The sequence below is a fragment of the Perognathus longimembris genome, chromosome 6 (assembly GCF_023159225.1).
Source record: "Perognathus longimembris pacificus isolate PPM17 chromosome 6, ASM2315922v1, whole genome shotgun sequence".
Lineage (NCBI taxonomy): Eukaryota > Metazoa > Chordata > Mammalia > Rodentia > Heteromyidae > Perognathus > Perognathus longimembris.
The window spans coordinates 3025425-3041883 of NC_063166.1; the positions used below are offsets into that span (position 1 = coordinate 3025425).

Genomic DNA, 16459 nt, shown 5'->3' on the forward strand with positions numbered 1-16459 from the left:
TTTTTATAGTCTGCCAAGTAAATGGCAAATTTTAATTATTTCCCATCCTTTATAATCTCTTTGAAACAAGAGATGGTGTCATTTTCCAGTAAACATTGGATGATTAGAAACCAAGAAATCTGCTCTTCTGGTAAACTGAATTTTCTGGATAATTCAAATTTAAGGACATGCAATGCTGTTCATTATAGAAGTTGCTGTTGGAAATCTTTCTAAATGACTTCATGATCCTTCTTGTTCTTGCCAATTTAGCCCACATAGAAAAAAGGATTCTTTTTAATGATAACTATTAATAATGAGACTGTTATGAAGGATCAGTCCCTGAACATGTTCTGAAAATGGATTCTATTTATACCCATTCATCCTGAGTTTATTTTATAACTTTTTCTTTGAAAGTCCCAAAATTCTTTTTGTTTTTTGCAAGACCAGGACTGGAACTCGGTACCTGATATTGTGCCCATTGGCTGGTGAGTTACGAACTGAGCCATGCCACTGACTCTGGAAACTCCAAACACTCGTTAGGAAAATTAGGCACATTTATATGAACTGTAGAGTAGGTTTTAATAATTGAGATTCCATTTACTTTTTGGGTTGCATTGAATGTAAAGCCAAATCATCTTATTGTTATAATGTTATTTACTTTTATGCACCCATTTTTTATGACTATTGTGGGTTTTTTTTTTTTCTTCCTATTGGTGGCTTCCAACCAAATCAGGAGCATGACTGAACTAGGGATGCATAGCCCGTCCATCTGGGTGCAGAAGGAAAATATTAAGACTTTTAGTCAAATACACGTGAATGTCCTGTGTGCACATTTATGTAAAATAATGAATAGTGTACAAGTGATTGACACATACTAGGAGTACATGATTACATTTTTAATTTTATTTATCTGGGTGGGACTAGGATTTGAACTCATGCTTGCTCAGCATGCTTGCTTGACTGGTGTTCTACCACCTGGACCACATCTGCAGCCCTGACTTTTGCTGGGTGATAGGAAATGGATTCTGTGGAATTTCCTTCCAAGGCTAGCTTCAAACCACAGTCCTCTGGATCTTAGCCTCCTGCGGCTAAGATTCCAGGCATGAGCCGATTGTGTCTTGTCATGTTACGTACTTTCTAACTGAGGGTCACGGTTATAATATTTTTAGATCACCATCAAAATGTGAGATGTTATGCTGAAAATGGTTGAAAATGGCCTTGAAAAATGTAAGAGGAAAGAACTAAAGGACTAAAATTAGGTTGAATCAAACATGTCTGTGGTCAGACTTTAATTTGTGAGTCTCAAATAAATTATATTTTCAAGCAAAAGATCTCGAGATCTGTTCCTTGATATCTTCAGCTGGACAAAATACTCACGCAGAAAACAAAGCTAAATAGCATTGAACCCTACTGTCAGGAAGTAACTAGTCTTGTCTCTTGGAGAGTCAAGTATTGGACATAAAATATCAAAGCCAGTGGACTTCCTACAGCCCTGCAAATGGTCTTAAGCCACTTAATGGTAGAAGGAAGTATCTCTTCAGATGTAATGAATGCCATTGGATTGGCTGTGTCCCAGCTTGTAGTTGATTACGTGTGAGGGAGCATTCAAATCTCTCCATCTCTTGAGAGAATACTTACCACCAGTATGTGTGGCCTACTATAAAATACAGTCCTTACGTATTAGTATGTTTTCTGACTAAACTAGACTGTAGATCACATGTCTTACAGATTCACTTCTGAATGATGTTGTATGAACATGGTCTTAATGCTGAAGGATTTTTCTACTCTCTGTTGCTTCTTTAATTTTTCAGGGGTTTATGGGAAACTTCAACTGCACAGTGCTTATCCTAAGAAATCTTGGACACAGCTTGGAGCTGATATTGCCCCCGGGAATGAGAGGTAAGAGATGGATAAGGCAGAGATTATAGTTTTTGGTTTAGTTTGCCTCTGTTTGAGGTGTTGAATTTTAAATTAAGTGTCATAATTCAAGTCAAAGTCAAAAAATACAAGAGCTACCTTTGAGAAATTACTGTACAGGCCAGTAATCCAGTGCTGTCTTGATTGAGTCTGAAAACAAAAATAAACTAAAAGATAAAATAAAATTAAAATTAAAAAGCATGGGAAAAGAGAGTCAAATACAAAAAAGCAGAGGAGAGGGATTGGAGGTATGAAAAGTCCACCAGCAAGCATAATGAAATTGATCAGAAATTTTGGAATTAGAAAGTCCAAAAATCAGTAGGGACAATTTAAAAATGTGTTAGTGGTTTAATCTCTACTAATGTGACTCAGACAAAACGACCCCAAATACAAAAATCAGAAAGGAGAACTCAATATAACAAATGCCATTAAGGTGAAAATTGTCACATAATTGTACCTTACTACATACACTTCAGTCACATGTTGAAATTTTTGAAAAATTAAATGTTGCACGAAGGCAAACAAGTGATTGTAAATGGGAAGGAAGAATATAACTGAAAGAACAAACTATAAGAGTGAGCTACGTTTGCAATTATTCATTCAGCACAACTTGCCCAACTACCTGTATTATGCCAGCACTGAGCTAACCTGGAGATGCAATAAGAAGTAAACTGTTAATGTGGTATCTGGATCGGGCATTATAAAGCTGGATATGGTGGCTCAAGCCTGTAATCTCAGCGGCACAGGAGGGAGGAGGACTGCAGTGTGAGACCAGTCTGGGTGAAAAAGACTCTATATAAAACAAACAAAAACAACCCAAAAAGCAAAAGCAACAACAGTTTAAAAAAGCTGATTCTGGAGCTGAATACTTACCATCGCAACTCTGCAGAAGGCGGAGTTGTTGGGTCAGCAAAGTCAAAAGCTCCAGCTCCCGTCTGAAACCATGAAAGTAAAAAGGACCGGGGTAGGAGGTGCGTGGCTTGAGCGGTAGGGTCTTTGCTTAGCAATAATTATGCATTCCACGCACCGTGTAGCTAGAACCCTGCCCGCATCCTCAAGGGGAACTCGAGTCTAAGTCAGATAACCTCAAAACCCAGGAAATGGATTCTGTAACTGTCAGCCCCGTGCTGAAGGTCTGAGAGCTTAGGACCCTTCTAGAACCAGTGTTAAGAGTCCTGAAGTCCTAAGGGGAGGAGGAGGCGTCTGCACCAAGGGCAGAGCGTTCTCAGTCCACTCAGCCGTGGAAAAGTTTGAGGAACAACGAGTAATTCAGAGGCCCATGTGTGGGGGCAGGAAGAGCGTTCCCAGCCTCCCAAAGGATCTGCCAAGTAGGCATTTCTAATAGGGATCAATGAGAGGCTTTAATTATAATTAGAGCGTTAGAGAGCTGGAATTTGGCAAGAGCCACACGAATGGCTTTTTCTTATGAGAATGTGTTAAGAACTTCACTCAGTCTGAGCTACAGGCGATTTCAAAAGTCCAGTTTTATTAGTTAAACTATCTGTGGTCCTTAGCGACTGTGTATTGCATTCTTGTCGTGTGGGGGTTTTATATGCCTCGGCTCAGGCAAATCTCTCGGTGATAGAAGTTGTAGTGTCTGCATGTCAGGGGTGGGAAAAGGACGGCTGGAAAAGGGAAGTGACATTTACAAGTTCAGAAGGCGGAGGGGTTCTGCGGGTGTCGTTTTACCTTGGTTTGCATTCACTCCACTGCTTAGATCCTACATATTAAAAGTATTTCTTAGAGTCAGTCCCAAGGAAGACTATTTTAATTGAGATTATGTGGATATCATCACAGTATACAGGTTTCATGGCTATCTTTTTTATTTTGAAAAATTGCTAGAATAATACAAGGCTTTGTAAATAAGAACATAAGGCTTTGTAAAGGTAGTAAAGTTTCCTGACTTCTCTGGCTCACGTTCCTTGATGACATTCTTTGTAAGCTGGCGAGGGGCACTGCACGCTTGGCTCAGCTACTAACCTTCTCCCCATCCCTTCTGTGAGGTGTCCTGCGATCTTCCTTCTGTCGGGTCAGTTTAGTCAGCCTTCCTGTTTTTTTTTTTTTTTTTTTTTTTTTTAATTTATTTATTTATTTATTTTTTAATTATCAATTGAACATAAATTTTTTTTTTTTTACAAGGTGCTGTGCAAAGAGGGTGCAGTTACATAGTAGGGCATTGTGTACATTTCTTGTGATATCTTACAACCTGTTTTCCCATCCCTTGTCTAGGTCAGGTAGACCCATATGCAGTATACAATGTATCAAGCACATATACAGTGTTCACAGACTTGGTCTCTACTGTCTCTCCATCTCCCTTTGTTAACAGGCATATATCAGGGAGATCATGCCCCTTTGTTTTCTGTGTTCTAGGCTTGTCTCACTCAACATTATTTGTTCGAGTTCTGACCATTTCCCTGCAAATAACAATATTTCACCATTCCTAATCGCTATGTAGTATTCCATTGTGTATAAGTACCATATTTTTTGGATCCATTCATCTGTGGAGGGGCATCTGGGTTGTTTCCAAATTTTGGCTATTGTGAATTGTGCTGCGATAAACATGGAAGTACAAATGTTCTTTTGATATCTTGGGTTTTGCTGTTTAGGATAGATGCCTAGGAGTGGTATGGCTGGGTCATAGGGTAGGTCTATATTGAGCTTTTTGAGAAACCTCCATACTGTTCTCCAAAGTGGCTGTACTAATTTGCACTCCCACCAACAATGGAGAAGGGTTCCTCTTTCCCCACAGCCCCTCCAGCATTTGTTGTTTCCTGAGTTCAGAGTATAGGCCATTCTAACTGGGGTGAGGTGGTATCTCAGGGTTGTTTTTATTTGCATTTCCTTTACTAGCAGGGATGTTGAGCATTTCCTCATGTGTTTCTTTGCCATTTTTATATCTTCTCTTGTGAAGTCTCTCTTTAGCTCTTTTGCCCATTTCCTAATAGGTTTATTGGGCTTGGAGGGGCTTAGTTTTTTGAGTTCTCTGTAGATGACAGATATCAGGCCTTTGTCTGTTGCTGTGCTGGTAAATATCCTTTCCCATATCGTTGGCTGTCTTTCTATTTTGGTGGCTATGACCTTAGCTGTGCAGAAACTTTTTAATTTGTAGTAGTCCCATTTGTTGAGTCTTTCCCCTATTTGTTGTGCGCCTGGGACTCTATTCAGGAAGTTCCTTCCTGTGCCTATAAGTTCTAGTGTCTTTCCTACTCTGTCCTTCAGTAGTTTCAAGGATTCAGGTCTGATGTTGAGGTCCTTGATCCATTTTGAGTTGATCTTGGTGCATGGTGATAGGCTTGGGTCTACTTTGAGTTTTCTGCATATGGCTGCCCAGTTCTCCCAGCACCAGTAGTTGAAGAGGCTATGTTTATTCCATTGTATGTCTTTAGCTCCTTTGTCGAATATCAGTTGGCTGTAAGAGTGCGGTTTTATTTCTGGGTCTTCAATTCTAATCCACTGGTCTTCCGATCTGTTTTTATACCAATACCATGCTGTTTTTGTTATGATGGCCTTGTAGTAGAGCTTGAAGTCTGGTATGGTGATACCTCCTGCACTATGTTTTTTGCCTAGAATTGCTTTGGCTATTCTAGGTTTTTTGCTGTTCCATATGAACTTATGGATTGGTTTCTCTATTTCAGTGAAGAATGTGGCTGGGATTTTGATAGGTATTGCATTGAATTTGTATAACAATTTGGGCAGTATGGCCATTTTCACTATATTGATTCTGCCTACCCATGAGCATGGGAGGTCTTTCCATCTCCTTGTGTCTTCTTTGATTTCCCTTATTAGATTTTTGTAGTTTTCATTGAATAGGTCCGTCACGTCCTTGGTTAAGTTGATCCCTAGGTACTTTATTCTTTTTTTGGCTACTGTAAATGGAATCGTTTCCATAATTTCCTTTTCTGTTTGTCTATTGCTGGTGTACAGAAAAGCTGCTGACTTTTGTGGATTGATTTTGTATCCTGCTACTTTGCCAAATTGGTTTATTAGATGTAGGAGTTTGGGTACTGAGTTTTTTGGGTCCTTGAGATATAAGATCATGTCGTCTGCGAATAGGGATAACTTGATTTCTTCCTTGCCGATGTGGATCCTTTTGATGTCCTCCTCTTGCCTTATTGCTATGGCTAGGGATTCCAGTACTATGTTGAACAGAAGTGGGGAGAGTGGGCATCCTTGTCTTGTTCCTGTGTTTAGGGGGAATGATTTAAGTTTCTCTCCATTTAATATGATATTAGCAGTTGGTCTGTTGTATATGGCTTTTATTGTTTTGAGGAATGTTCCATCTATTCCTGTTCTCTCCAAAGCTTTTAATAGGTATGGATGTTGTATTTTGTCAAAGGCTTTTTGGGCATCGACTGAGATAACAATGTGATTCTTGATTTTAGTTCTGTTTATGTGGTGAATTACATTGATTGATTTACGGATGTTGAACCATCCTTGTGACTGAGGGATGAAGCCTACTTGGTCATGATGTATGATATTCTTGATCACTTTCTGGATCCTGTTAGCTAATATTTTATTGAGGAGCTTTGCATCTGTGTTCATTAGTGATATTGGTCTGTAGTTCTCTTTTTTTGTTGGATCTTTGCCTGGTTTGGGGATGAGTATGATATTAGCTTCGTAGAATGAGTTCGGGATTTTTCCCTCCGTTTCTATTTCGCGGAAGAGTTTGAGGAGTGTTGGAATTAGCTCCTCACTAAAGGTTTTGTAGAATTCATTGGTGAATCCATCTGGGCCTGGGCTTTTCTTAGTAGGGAGGTTCTTGATTACCTCCTGTATCTCACCGTAAGTTATTGGTTTATTTAGTTGATTTATTTCTTCTTGGTTCAGTTTGGGCAGTTTGTACTTCTCTAAGAATTGATCCATTTCTGTAAAATTATTGTTTTTTGTTGAGTAGAGGTTTTGGAAATAGCTCCTTATGATTGTTTGAATATCGTGTGTATTTGTTGTAATTTTTCCTGTGGAGTCCCTGATTTTACGTATATGAGTCTCTTCTCTTCTTTTTTTTGTGAGTCTTGCAAGGGGTCTGTCAATTTTGTTTATTTTCTCAAAGAACCAGCTTTTAGTCTTATTTATTTGTTGAATGGTCTTTCTATTTTCAATCAGATTTATCTCTTCTTTAATCTTTGTAATCTCTCCCCTCCTAGTCGTTTTAGATTCTGTCATTTCTTGTTTCTCCAGTTGTTTTAGTTTCATCGTGAGGGTATTCACCTGCTCTGCTTCCATTCTTTTAATGTGGGTACTGAGTGCAATGATCTTGCCCCTCAGTACTGCCTTAGCTGTGTCCCATAGGTTTCTTTGTGATGTGTTTTCTTTGTCATTGTGGCTTATGAATTCGTTGATTTCATCTTTAATTTGATCTGTGGCCCAAGTGTTGGATAGCAGCGTGGGGTTTAGCCTCCAAGAGTGTGTATAGGCTCTGTGGTATCCTTTGTTGTTGAGGGTTACCTTTAATCCACTGTGATCAGATATAATACATGGGATGATGTCAATTCTTTTGTATTTGCTGAGGTTCTTTGTGTGGGCTATGACGTGGTCTATTTTGGAATATGATCCATGGGCTGCTGAAAAGAAGGTGTATTGGGTCTCTGTAGGGTGGAAGGTTCTATATAGGTCTGTTAGATCCATTTGGGCAATGGTGTTATTTAGGTCCTCAGCTCCCTTACTAATCCTCTGGGTGTTGGATCTGTCTCTTGGAGAGAGAGGAGTATTAAAGTCACCCACTATGATTGTGTTTGCATCTATCTTGCTCTGTAATTCTGTGAGAATTTGCTTGACATATGTCGGGCCTCTTTTGTTCGGTGAGTATACATTTATCACCGTGATGTCTTGATTCTGGATTTTTCCTTGTATCAATATGTAGTGTCCTTCTTTGTCTTTTTGAGTGGACTTTAAAGAGAAATCCAGCTTGTCTGAGATCAGGATGGCTACACCTGCCGTTTTGGTGGGTGCATTTGCTTGGTAGATCTTGCTCCATCCTTTCATTCGAAGCCTGTTTTTGTCCCTTGCTGTAAGGTGGGTCTCTTGTAGACAACAGATGTCAACTTTTTGCTTGCGGATCCATTCTGCCAGTCTGCTCCTCTTGATCGGGGAGTTTAAGCCATTTATATTTAAAGAGATCAAGGATAAGGGTGTTTTTTCTCCTTCCATTTTCTTGTTGGGCTGTTTTTTCCTGTTGTTTTTTTTTTTTTTCTTCTTGTCTTTAGTGAGCTTGTGTTTCTGCTGGACTTTGGCTATTGAAGTTTCTTTCTGAATCTGTCTGTGTGTCTTTTACGATCTCTGTTGGGTGGGCTTCCCCTCTTAATATTCGCTGTAGGGCTGGTTTTTTATTCACATACTCCTTTAGCTCCTCTTTGGTGTGGAAAGATCTGGTTCTCCCTTCGAATGTGAACTCCAGTTTCGCTGGATATTTGATCCGAGGTTGTAAATTGTTATTCTGAAGTACTTGGATGGTGTTCTTCCACTCACTTCGAGCTTGGTAAGTTTGTGTGGATAAGTCGGATGTTATTCGAATCCTCTTCCCATTGAAAAAAGTTTCCTTCTTCGCTTTGGCTGAATTCAGAATTTGCTCTTTAATCTTGAGGTCTGTAGTCTTGAATATTATGTGCCTTGGGGTGGTTTTCCTGGGGTCTGGCCTGCCAGGTGTCCTATAGGCTTCGGTTACCTGGATGGGGTCCCCTGTGAGATTGGGGAAGTTTTCTGCAATAACTTTATTGAGAACATGATTAAGCCCTCTGCTCTGATATTCGGCTCCTTCTTCTATTCCAATTATACGCAGATTATATCTCTTGTCTTTGTCCATTAGTTCCTGGAGTAATCTTCCCTGAAGCTTCACCTTTTCTTGGAGTGTGGTCATTTTCTGGTTGTTGTCAGCTGCTTCATCGTCCAGGCGAGAGATTCTGGATTCCATATGGTCCACTCTTTGTGTTATGGTTTCAATTGCGGAGTTTATGGATGTCAGAGAGCTATTCATGGTTGTCATATCAGCTCTGATCGTGGAAATTTCTTCCTTTAAAGAGTTGTATTTTAAATCTATTTTTTCATGCATTTCAATTCTCAGGGTGTGGAGATTTTCTTTAAAGGCGGCTTGCATTATATCCATTTTTGCTTCCATTTCTTTAAACGAGGCTTGCATTGTATCCAGTTTTGCTTCCATTTCTTTCTTGGCTTCCTGGGTGTCCTTCCAGATTTCCGCTCTAAACTCCTGGAATTGTTTTCTGATTTCATTTCTGACGGTTTCGATCATTCCTGTTAACATGTCCTCATTTGCTTTTTTATTCTCCATCTCCTCTCCAGTCGTGCTGCTTTTTGGAGCTGGCGAGTTGGCTTGTCCTTTGATGAACTGAGTTATGTTTCTTTGTGATTTGCGCATCTGGAAGTCTGTGTAGTTCTTCCCTCCCTTCTGTGTAGGCGTGTCTGCGTCAGCAGGTGCTGTCGCTGTGGCCCCGCCCACCAGTGCAGGGCACGCCTATCAGAGCGGGCGCTTTCGCCGGGGCCCCGCCCTCCTGTGCACTGTGAGTCCCCTACAACAGGCACTTAAGTGGGGTCTGCCTCCCAGAGCGAGCCCTGGGTTGTTGGGTTGTGCTTGCGCCCTCCCGCGAGTCCGTTGGGGGGGGGAAGCAGTATGTGTGGGGCCCAGTGGGATCGACTGTCCGGGTGTGGCTTGGCACCCTCAGACCTCGCCTCCGCTTCGAGGAGGGGGAACGAGATCAGGCTCAGGTGACCCTGCTGGGCTGGTATTGCCCACCAGCGCCTGTGATTTTAGTTGTAAGAGTCCGCAAGGTCTAGGCGCCTCGGGTGGGGCTTGCCCTGCCGGCCGTCCCTGGCCCCTGTTGGGAAGGGGACGGGGCCGGTTCTGCCAGTTCAGGAACCTTTGGGGGCTTGGGGCTGTTCCGCCCTTCCCCTGCTAGACTGGCTTCCCAGTGCCTGCTGGGAGCTTCCCGCCTGATTTGGGGAATCTTTGTTCCCACGGGAGTGGGGAGGGGGAGGGAGGGAGATATATCGTCTTTGTCGGGCTTGGGTCTCCCGTTGGGGGAAGGGATTATGGGGGACTCACTTTTGCTGCTTTGTGTGCGTGTCCCGCACCACCGTTGGCCCTTCAGGGGTTGGCGAAGTGTCGTGGTGGCTTCCCCCGTTCCCTCTTTCTGCCGCGCTGGGTTCCCTTGTCCGAATCCGGTGTGGACCCGAACTTCTCGTCGCTGCTGGGTGTGTCTTGGTCCGCACCCTGCTTTGTGTCCGTGGGGTCTCCCGCTATATGGATTCTGCGCTCCTGGCAACCTGTCTGCCGATCGCCGGGTTCCCCTTTCCCAGCCTGACCCTGTTTGGGCCAGGGCCGGCTGGTGGGGGGAGGGTGCCCCGATTAATCTCCGGCTCCGTGTAGGTTTTCGGTTCTTCTTTTTTGCTCCTTTTTGTTTTCCTGCGTTTCTCCACTGCTTCTGGATGCTGGTTTTGCTGGGTTCTTGGTGGAGTGTTGGGTGTTGGAGTTCCCAGCTCGCTATTCAGTTGGTGCGAGTCGGGGTGCCTCCCTATTGTCTCGGCGCCATTTTTCTCAGTCCAGCCTTCCTGTTTTGATGGGATCGAATTTCACCTGGATCCCTTCCACGGATTGTCACCCAGAAAATTAGATATTTGAATTTATTTGCATATAATCAACTGATGCTATGAATAAAATTAACAGGATGCCTCCAAAGGAAATATGTTGGGCTAACATGATTCATTTCTCGTTTCATTTTTTTTTTTGTACGACCAAGCATAGTGAGCATAGCAAGACATTTTGAAGACAAATGAGTTTCTTTTTGTCTCATGTTATTTACGAATTTATCTCTAAATGATTATTTATTATAACTCAATTTAGTTGACTTCTGGGGAGAAAGATCAAGAAAATAGATTGTTTTGAATTGTAAATAAGTAGAAACAAATTAGGCATAGACACAAAAAATTTATTCTTAGCCATTGCACTAATTATGTTCATGTTGTACATGCATGTCTTTGGTTAACCATGCGTTCTTTGAAATTAAATGGTTCTTTTGTCAATCTTCTGATAGTATGTAGATTTCATTCCACGATTGAAAGATTTTTAGAGCAGTCAGGGAAAGGGTCTGATGAGCTTTCATGTGTGCAAAGAGCTGACTGAAGTGACTTATTTCAGTGACGACACTGTAACTACCTGGCAAGTTTTCAGGTAATATTGGATGGTAGCTTAGATCAAGTGGTAGTGATAGAGATTGACTATGTCAAGACAGAAGCGGCATGATTTCCTGCTAGACAGAAAGCCAAAGGGTGTTAAAAATCGTTTTGCCCAAGGGAGAACACTCTTTTACCCCACAGGGCAGGAACCCAACCACTCTCGGGGTAGTTGACAGCAGGAAGAAGAGCAGGCCTATGCAGAAATGTTCACTACGTTTCTTATTTTCTTTTCTGGTTTCTCATCTCATTAGAAAAAGAGATAGTTATAAGGCTTATCCAGTCTCCTGTTTCTTAGGTGATTTGTTTAAAAAATTTATGATTATCCTTTAAGTGGGTGTACAAAGGGGTCTCCCCATCTCTCCCAACTCCACTCTAGTAAAAGTATACACTTACCACGCATGAAACAATGTTCCGAAACACATCATGGGATGGCTAGGTGGAGTTAATTAACACACCCATTGCCTCACGTCCTGTTTGTGTGGGGAGAACAGTCCCAGTCCCCTTCCTCAGCCATTTCCTAGCACCTAGCACTGTTCCGGTTCATCATGGTCTGCGTGATACCCAGTGGATTTCCTGAACACACTCTTCCTGTCTAACGGAGATTCTTCTATCCTTGGGCCCCAGCCCTCCTAGTTTCTGCTCTCTTTCTCATTCATGCATTCATTCATTCATTCATTCATTCATTCACTCATCCTCCTTCCTAGTCAGGAGGGAAGATTGCCAGTGTCCAGCAGCCTGTGAAGATTCTTCCAGGAGCCTCTGGGGAAACTCTCCTTCCTTCTCCTTGCTTTATCTTCACAGTTATGGGAAACCTTGGCTCTCCCTGCAATGAGTACATTTGTAAGCCTGAAAACTGGATCTATTAGCATTACATTTCTCACACAAAAAACCCTTCTTTGCTATGCCCCCTCTTGCTACTTATTCACTCATGGTTTTGGTTTCCTGGTGGGATCCGTTGGCCTTTCCGCCCTGGAGTAGTTGGTGATGCCTGCCGTGTGGTCAGCATGCCCGATGCCATCTTTCTGCTGTTTCAGGATTGTAGTGGAGGAGGCACTGGACTGGCACCCCCAGGACAAGATCGTGCTCTGCCCTTCTTCCTATGAGCCCCACGAAGCGGAGGTCCTCACCGTGAGAGAGGTCCGGGGCCGCCTGGTGAGGATCCACGAGCGTCTCAGACATCGGCACGTGGGTAAGGCCTGGGTTTGTGTGGAGGAAACGCAGGCCCCGGGTGGCACCTTTGGCGACTTGCCTGGGGAGTTCGGAGGGCAACTTAGTCTAGAAGATTTCATAGTAATTCCTTCATGAGTTGTATGCTTAATTTTTTAAAGAATACTTAGATATGAAGGATTAAAAAGTAACTTCATGGGGCTGGGAATATGGCCTAGTGGCAAGAATGCTTGCTTCTTATACATGAAGCCCTGGGTTCGATTCCCCAGCACCACATATATGGAAAACGGCCAGAAGTGGCGCTGTGGCTCAAGTGGCAGAGTGCTAGCCTTGAGCGGGAAGAAGCCAGGGACAGTGCTCAGGCCCTGAGTCCAAGGCCCAGGACTGGCCAAAAATAAAAAAAAAAGTAACTTCATAACAGCAGTTCTAAGGGCAGAAGGATTGCAAACCTTGTTTAAAGTCACTGGTTATTTACATGTTAAGCCTGAATGCAACTTATGGACACCGAGTTTCTAATCCATTTCCTGGGTTTGAATCCCACAACCACTTAGCACTTGGTACTTACTGTAAACAATGACTGCTTCCCATACCCATAATCGCATCCTTCTTGACACCAAATGCATTTTATATATTGATGACCATGATAAAAGAATGGGCAGCGGGGAGGAAGAGTAGGGAAGAAATATGAAAGGTTAGAGGGAGGTCAGGGGGGAGAGGGAGAAAATAGGAAAAGGAGAAGGAGGGGGGGAGGGAAAGGAAGAGGTGAAGAAAAGAAAAGAAGAGAAAAGAGGCAGGCTCCAGTGGTAATTCTGACAACTCAGGAGGCTGAGACCTGAGAATCAAGGTTGGAGCCAATCCAGGGCAGGAAAGTCAGTGAGACTCTTATCTCCAATTAGCCACCAAAAAGCCAGAAGTGGAGCTATGGCTCAAGTGTAGTGCGAGCAAAAAAGCTCTTAGTTCAAGCCCCAGGACTGTCACAAAAAATTTTTGTAAAACAAAAGCCTTTGTGTAAAACAAGTATTAAATATATTAACATACTATCTATACTATAGATTACTATATAGAAATAATGGTTGGTCTAATAAATAAATCTAGTACAAGAGATATACCTAAAAGAAATAGAGGTTAGAGAATTATTGTGTGTGTGTGTATGTGTGTGTGTGTAGGATATATGATAGTGAAATTTATGTATCTTCACCAATACAATCTAAAGCTATTTCTAATTCATAGTTTGAATGATGCTCTATCTATCTATCTATCTATCTATCTATCTATCTATCTATCTATCTATCTATCTATCATCTGTCGAGATGAGTTCTCACTATGTTACCCAGGCTGGTCTTGAACTCCTAAAGTTTAAGCCATCATCCTGTCTCAGCCTCCCAAGTCGTTGGAGCTACAGGCAGGTTCACTTTTTATTAAAAGTAGAGAGGAAAGAGAACCATCGGCAATCCTTTCCAATTGCAGCTACAGTGAAGTCTGCTGCCGCTCCCTTTAACTGGACCACCTGGTCATTTCTGCTCTGTCTCAGTCTCAGCTGGTGTGGGACTTCCTACTTTTATCAAAGACACGAGCAGTGTGTAGCCAAACAGCACAGTCCCATCTTGACGGATTGAAGGCAGGAGTTTGGGGACCTCCACTAATTGGTCAGCTGTGCTCTGTCTTCTTTGGACCTGTCCCACCACCAGCAGTTATTGAGAAGAAATGAATTCTTGTTCAAACACTCGCTTGGATCCCAAGGAGAGACAAGTTAACAGGTTTTTTCATTTCTCAGCTGACAGTGGTGCAGAATGCCCGAGGACAAAGCAGGCCTTCATGTTGGTGGGGCTTCCGAGGGGAGTGGAGGAATTTCATTTGTGCGGTGTACTCGGTCTCCAGCTAGTGGTTTCCGAAATCGATGTTCAAGATGTCTTTTCAGCCCACACTAAGTCCTGTTGCCCCAGGAGGTGCCCACGTCATGGAAGACGGTCGAAGCATCCGCTTGGCTGTTGCTGTTGGACTCCTGACTCGAAACGTGCAGATCCGGCCTGACGCAGCATGTCGGGCGAGAATCCTGGTGGGGTCTTTCAGGAAGTCCACTGGAGAAGAATTTTCAGGTAAATGAAATCTTAAGTGAAGCATTGCAAATTGGGAAACTGGGGTTTGTTCTTCTGAGACATTCAGAAATCCCAGCTCTGTGTGTGTGTGTGTGTGTGTGTGTGTGTGTGTGTCTGTTTTGTTTCACTTATAACACAAAATATTCAAATTAGATGGTTCCTTTGTGTTCCAAAAAGCTATGAATTTTCAATCCTAATCTGTGCTCAATTATCAGTGTGCTGTTAAAATAATATTCTGGAAAGCGGCACATATGCACATTTTTACCTCAAAGAAAACATCTTCGGCAGATGTGAAATTTCCTCTGCTTTGAAATTATAGATGATTTAATGACTATTTGAATTTTATCTCCTTCCTGAATTTCTATTACCCTTCCCCAGTAGCATGCTGTATCTGATGGCAGACATCAGCTCATGCTCTAAATTAATGGCTTAAATTTAAATAAAAATCATTTCCATATTCCAGACTGCCTTAAAAATCAGTTCAATCTTTCTTTCTATTTTTTTAATTCATGCTTTAGCTCTTTTGGAATGCTGCAAAAATGTTTGATTAGGACCTCCTTTCTTCAACTTATATTCTGTAAATATTATTCCAAAGGTGTTTCCCGGTCAAGTCATTTGGGACATATTGGAGCTATAGTTCCAGTTTTGAACATCACTGTGTGTACATAAAGGCTCAGAGAAGTCCTGAAATAAAGGATTAAATTTATTGGCGGGACATTTTGTTGGCACAATCCTTCACCAGTTTGGCAGAGGGCAATGTTTCAACCCAAATACCATGTTCTGGATCTGTGGTCCATTGAATGTGCATTTTTGCCATAAGTTCTAGCCAGAGGTGATTTTCCTTCCTATGGCACAACGACAATATCTGAACCCAGTGTTAGTTGTCATGACTTGGGGAGACCATAATAAAGGAATACCCAGCTCAGCTTGACAGCAGTGTTGAGGTAGAGTTCTCTTGTTCAAGATTAGACAACGATGGGTTCTGGCCTTGTAGACATGGCACAAGTCTGCCACTAATGAAGCTGGTGAGTCACAAGGAGAGAACAAGAGAGGGCTGAAACTCTGGGGTGGGCTGACACATGGGCACCAGAGGGGTGTGTGTGTGTGTGTGTGTGTGTGTGTGTGTGTGTGTGTATACTGATAATATTTATACACACATATATACTGATATGTATATATACTGATTGATACATATAAATATATACTCATTGATATATACATACTCGATATATATATATACTCATTGATATATATATATACTGATCAAAGTATATATACTGATGTACACACACACACACACACACACACACACACACACACACATCAGTAGCAATACCAATCTGATCCTAAACCTTTGGCATTGCGGATCCAAGGCTTTTAAATCACATTCTCACCCTATCCCAGAGAAAGGAATAGAGAAACTATAGTAAATACTCTTTATGGACCAGGAATTATGCTGGATTTCATGCAATGGAAAATTTGATATATTTAATTCTATCGTCTCTGTGACATAGTCAGTCATGGGATCAAAGCCTATAATATAGTCTACCATGTATCTGTCTCATTCCCTCCTATCGTGAGCCTGTGAAGCTCTTGAAGGTAAGCGCAGATCGTTCATCTCTGTTTTGTAAGTATGGTGACTGGCATATGTTAAGCATGCAATAAATGTGAATGAATAAAATTAATGAAGTGTAAGGAAAGTTAACTAACTATTAAATGGCAGATTGAAGCCTGACTCTGAAAACCTTGCTAATGTTTTACTTTTTACAATAATTTTGGATTTATAAGAAGATGCTTTATGCGTCTTTCACCCAACCTTCTCCACCGCTAATATGTTGACCTTCACTGGTAACATTTGTAAAAAACAAACAAACAAAAATCAACATTGGTGTCATGTTATGTACATTCAAGATAGCGTTCATATTTCATCTGTCTGTCCTTTTTCTGTTCGAGAATCAATCCAGATGCTTACGCTGCATTTGAGCCCTTGCATTAAAAAGACGCAATTTTGTTGTTCTTATTAAGAGCACGTGGATCTTTAAGTACCCCACGACAGGGGGTGGCCGGGAGGTCTCTGCAGATGCAGGTGTCGCCTACGGTATGGGAACAGGTACAAG

The 16459-nt window shown here is 41.9% G+C and overlaps 1 protein-coding gene across 1 annotated transcript in view; it reads left to right on the forward strand.

Moving 5' to 3' along the window:
* Positions 1-16459, forward strand: part of Pkhd1 (PKHD1 ciliary IPT domain containing fibrocystin/polyductin) — a 268602-nt gene that overhangs the window by 177390 nt on the left and 74753 nt on the right. Inside the window, exons 53-55 of the mRNA XM_048347537.1 lie at positions 1791-1878; positions 12114-12268; positions 14190-14342. Of these exons, the coding sequence (XP_048203494.1) occupies positions 1791-1878; positions 12114-12268; positions 14190-14342 (396 nt within the window). The remainder of the gene's footprint in view (positions 1-1790; positions 1879-12113; positions 12269-14189; positions 14343-16459) is intronic.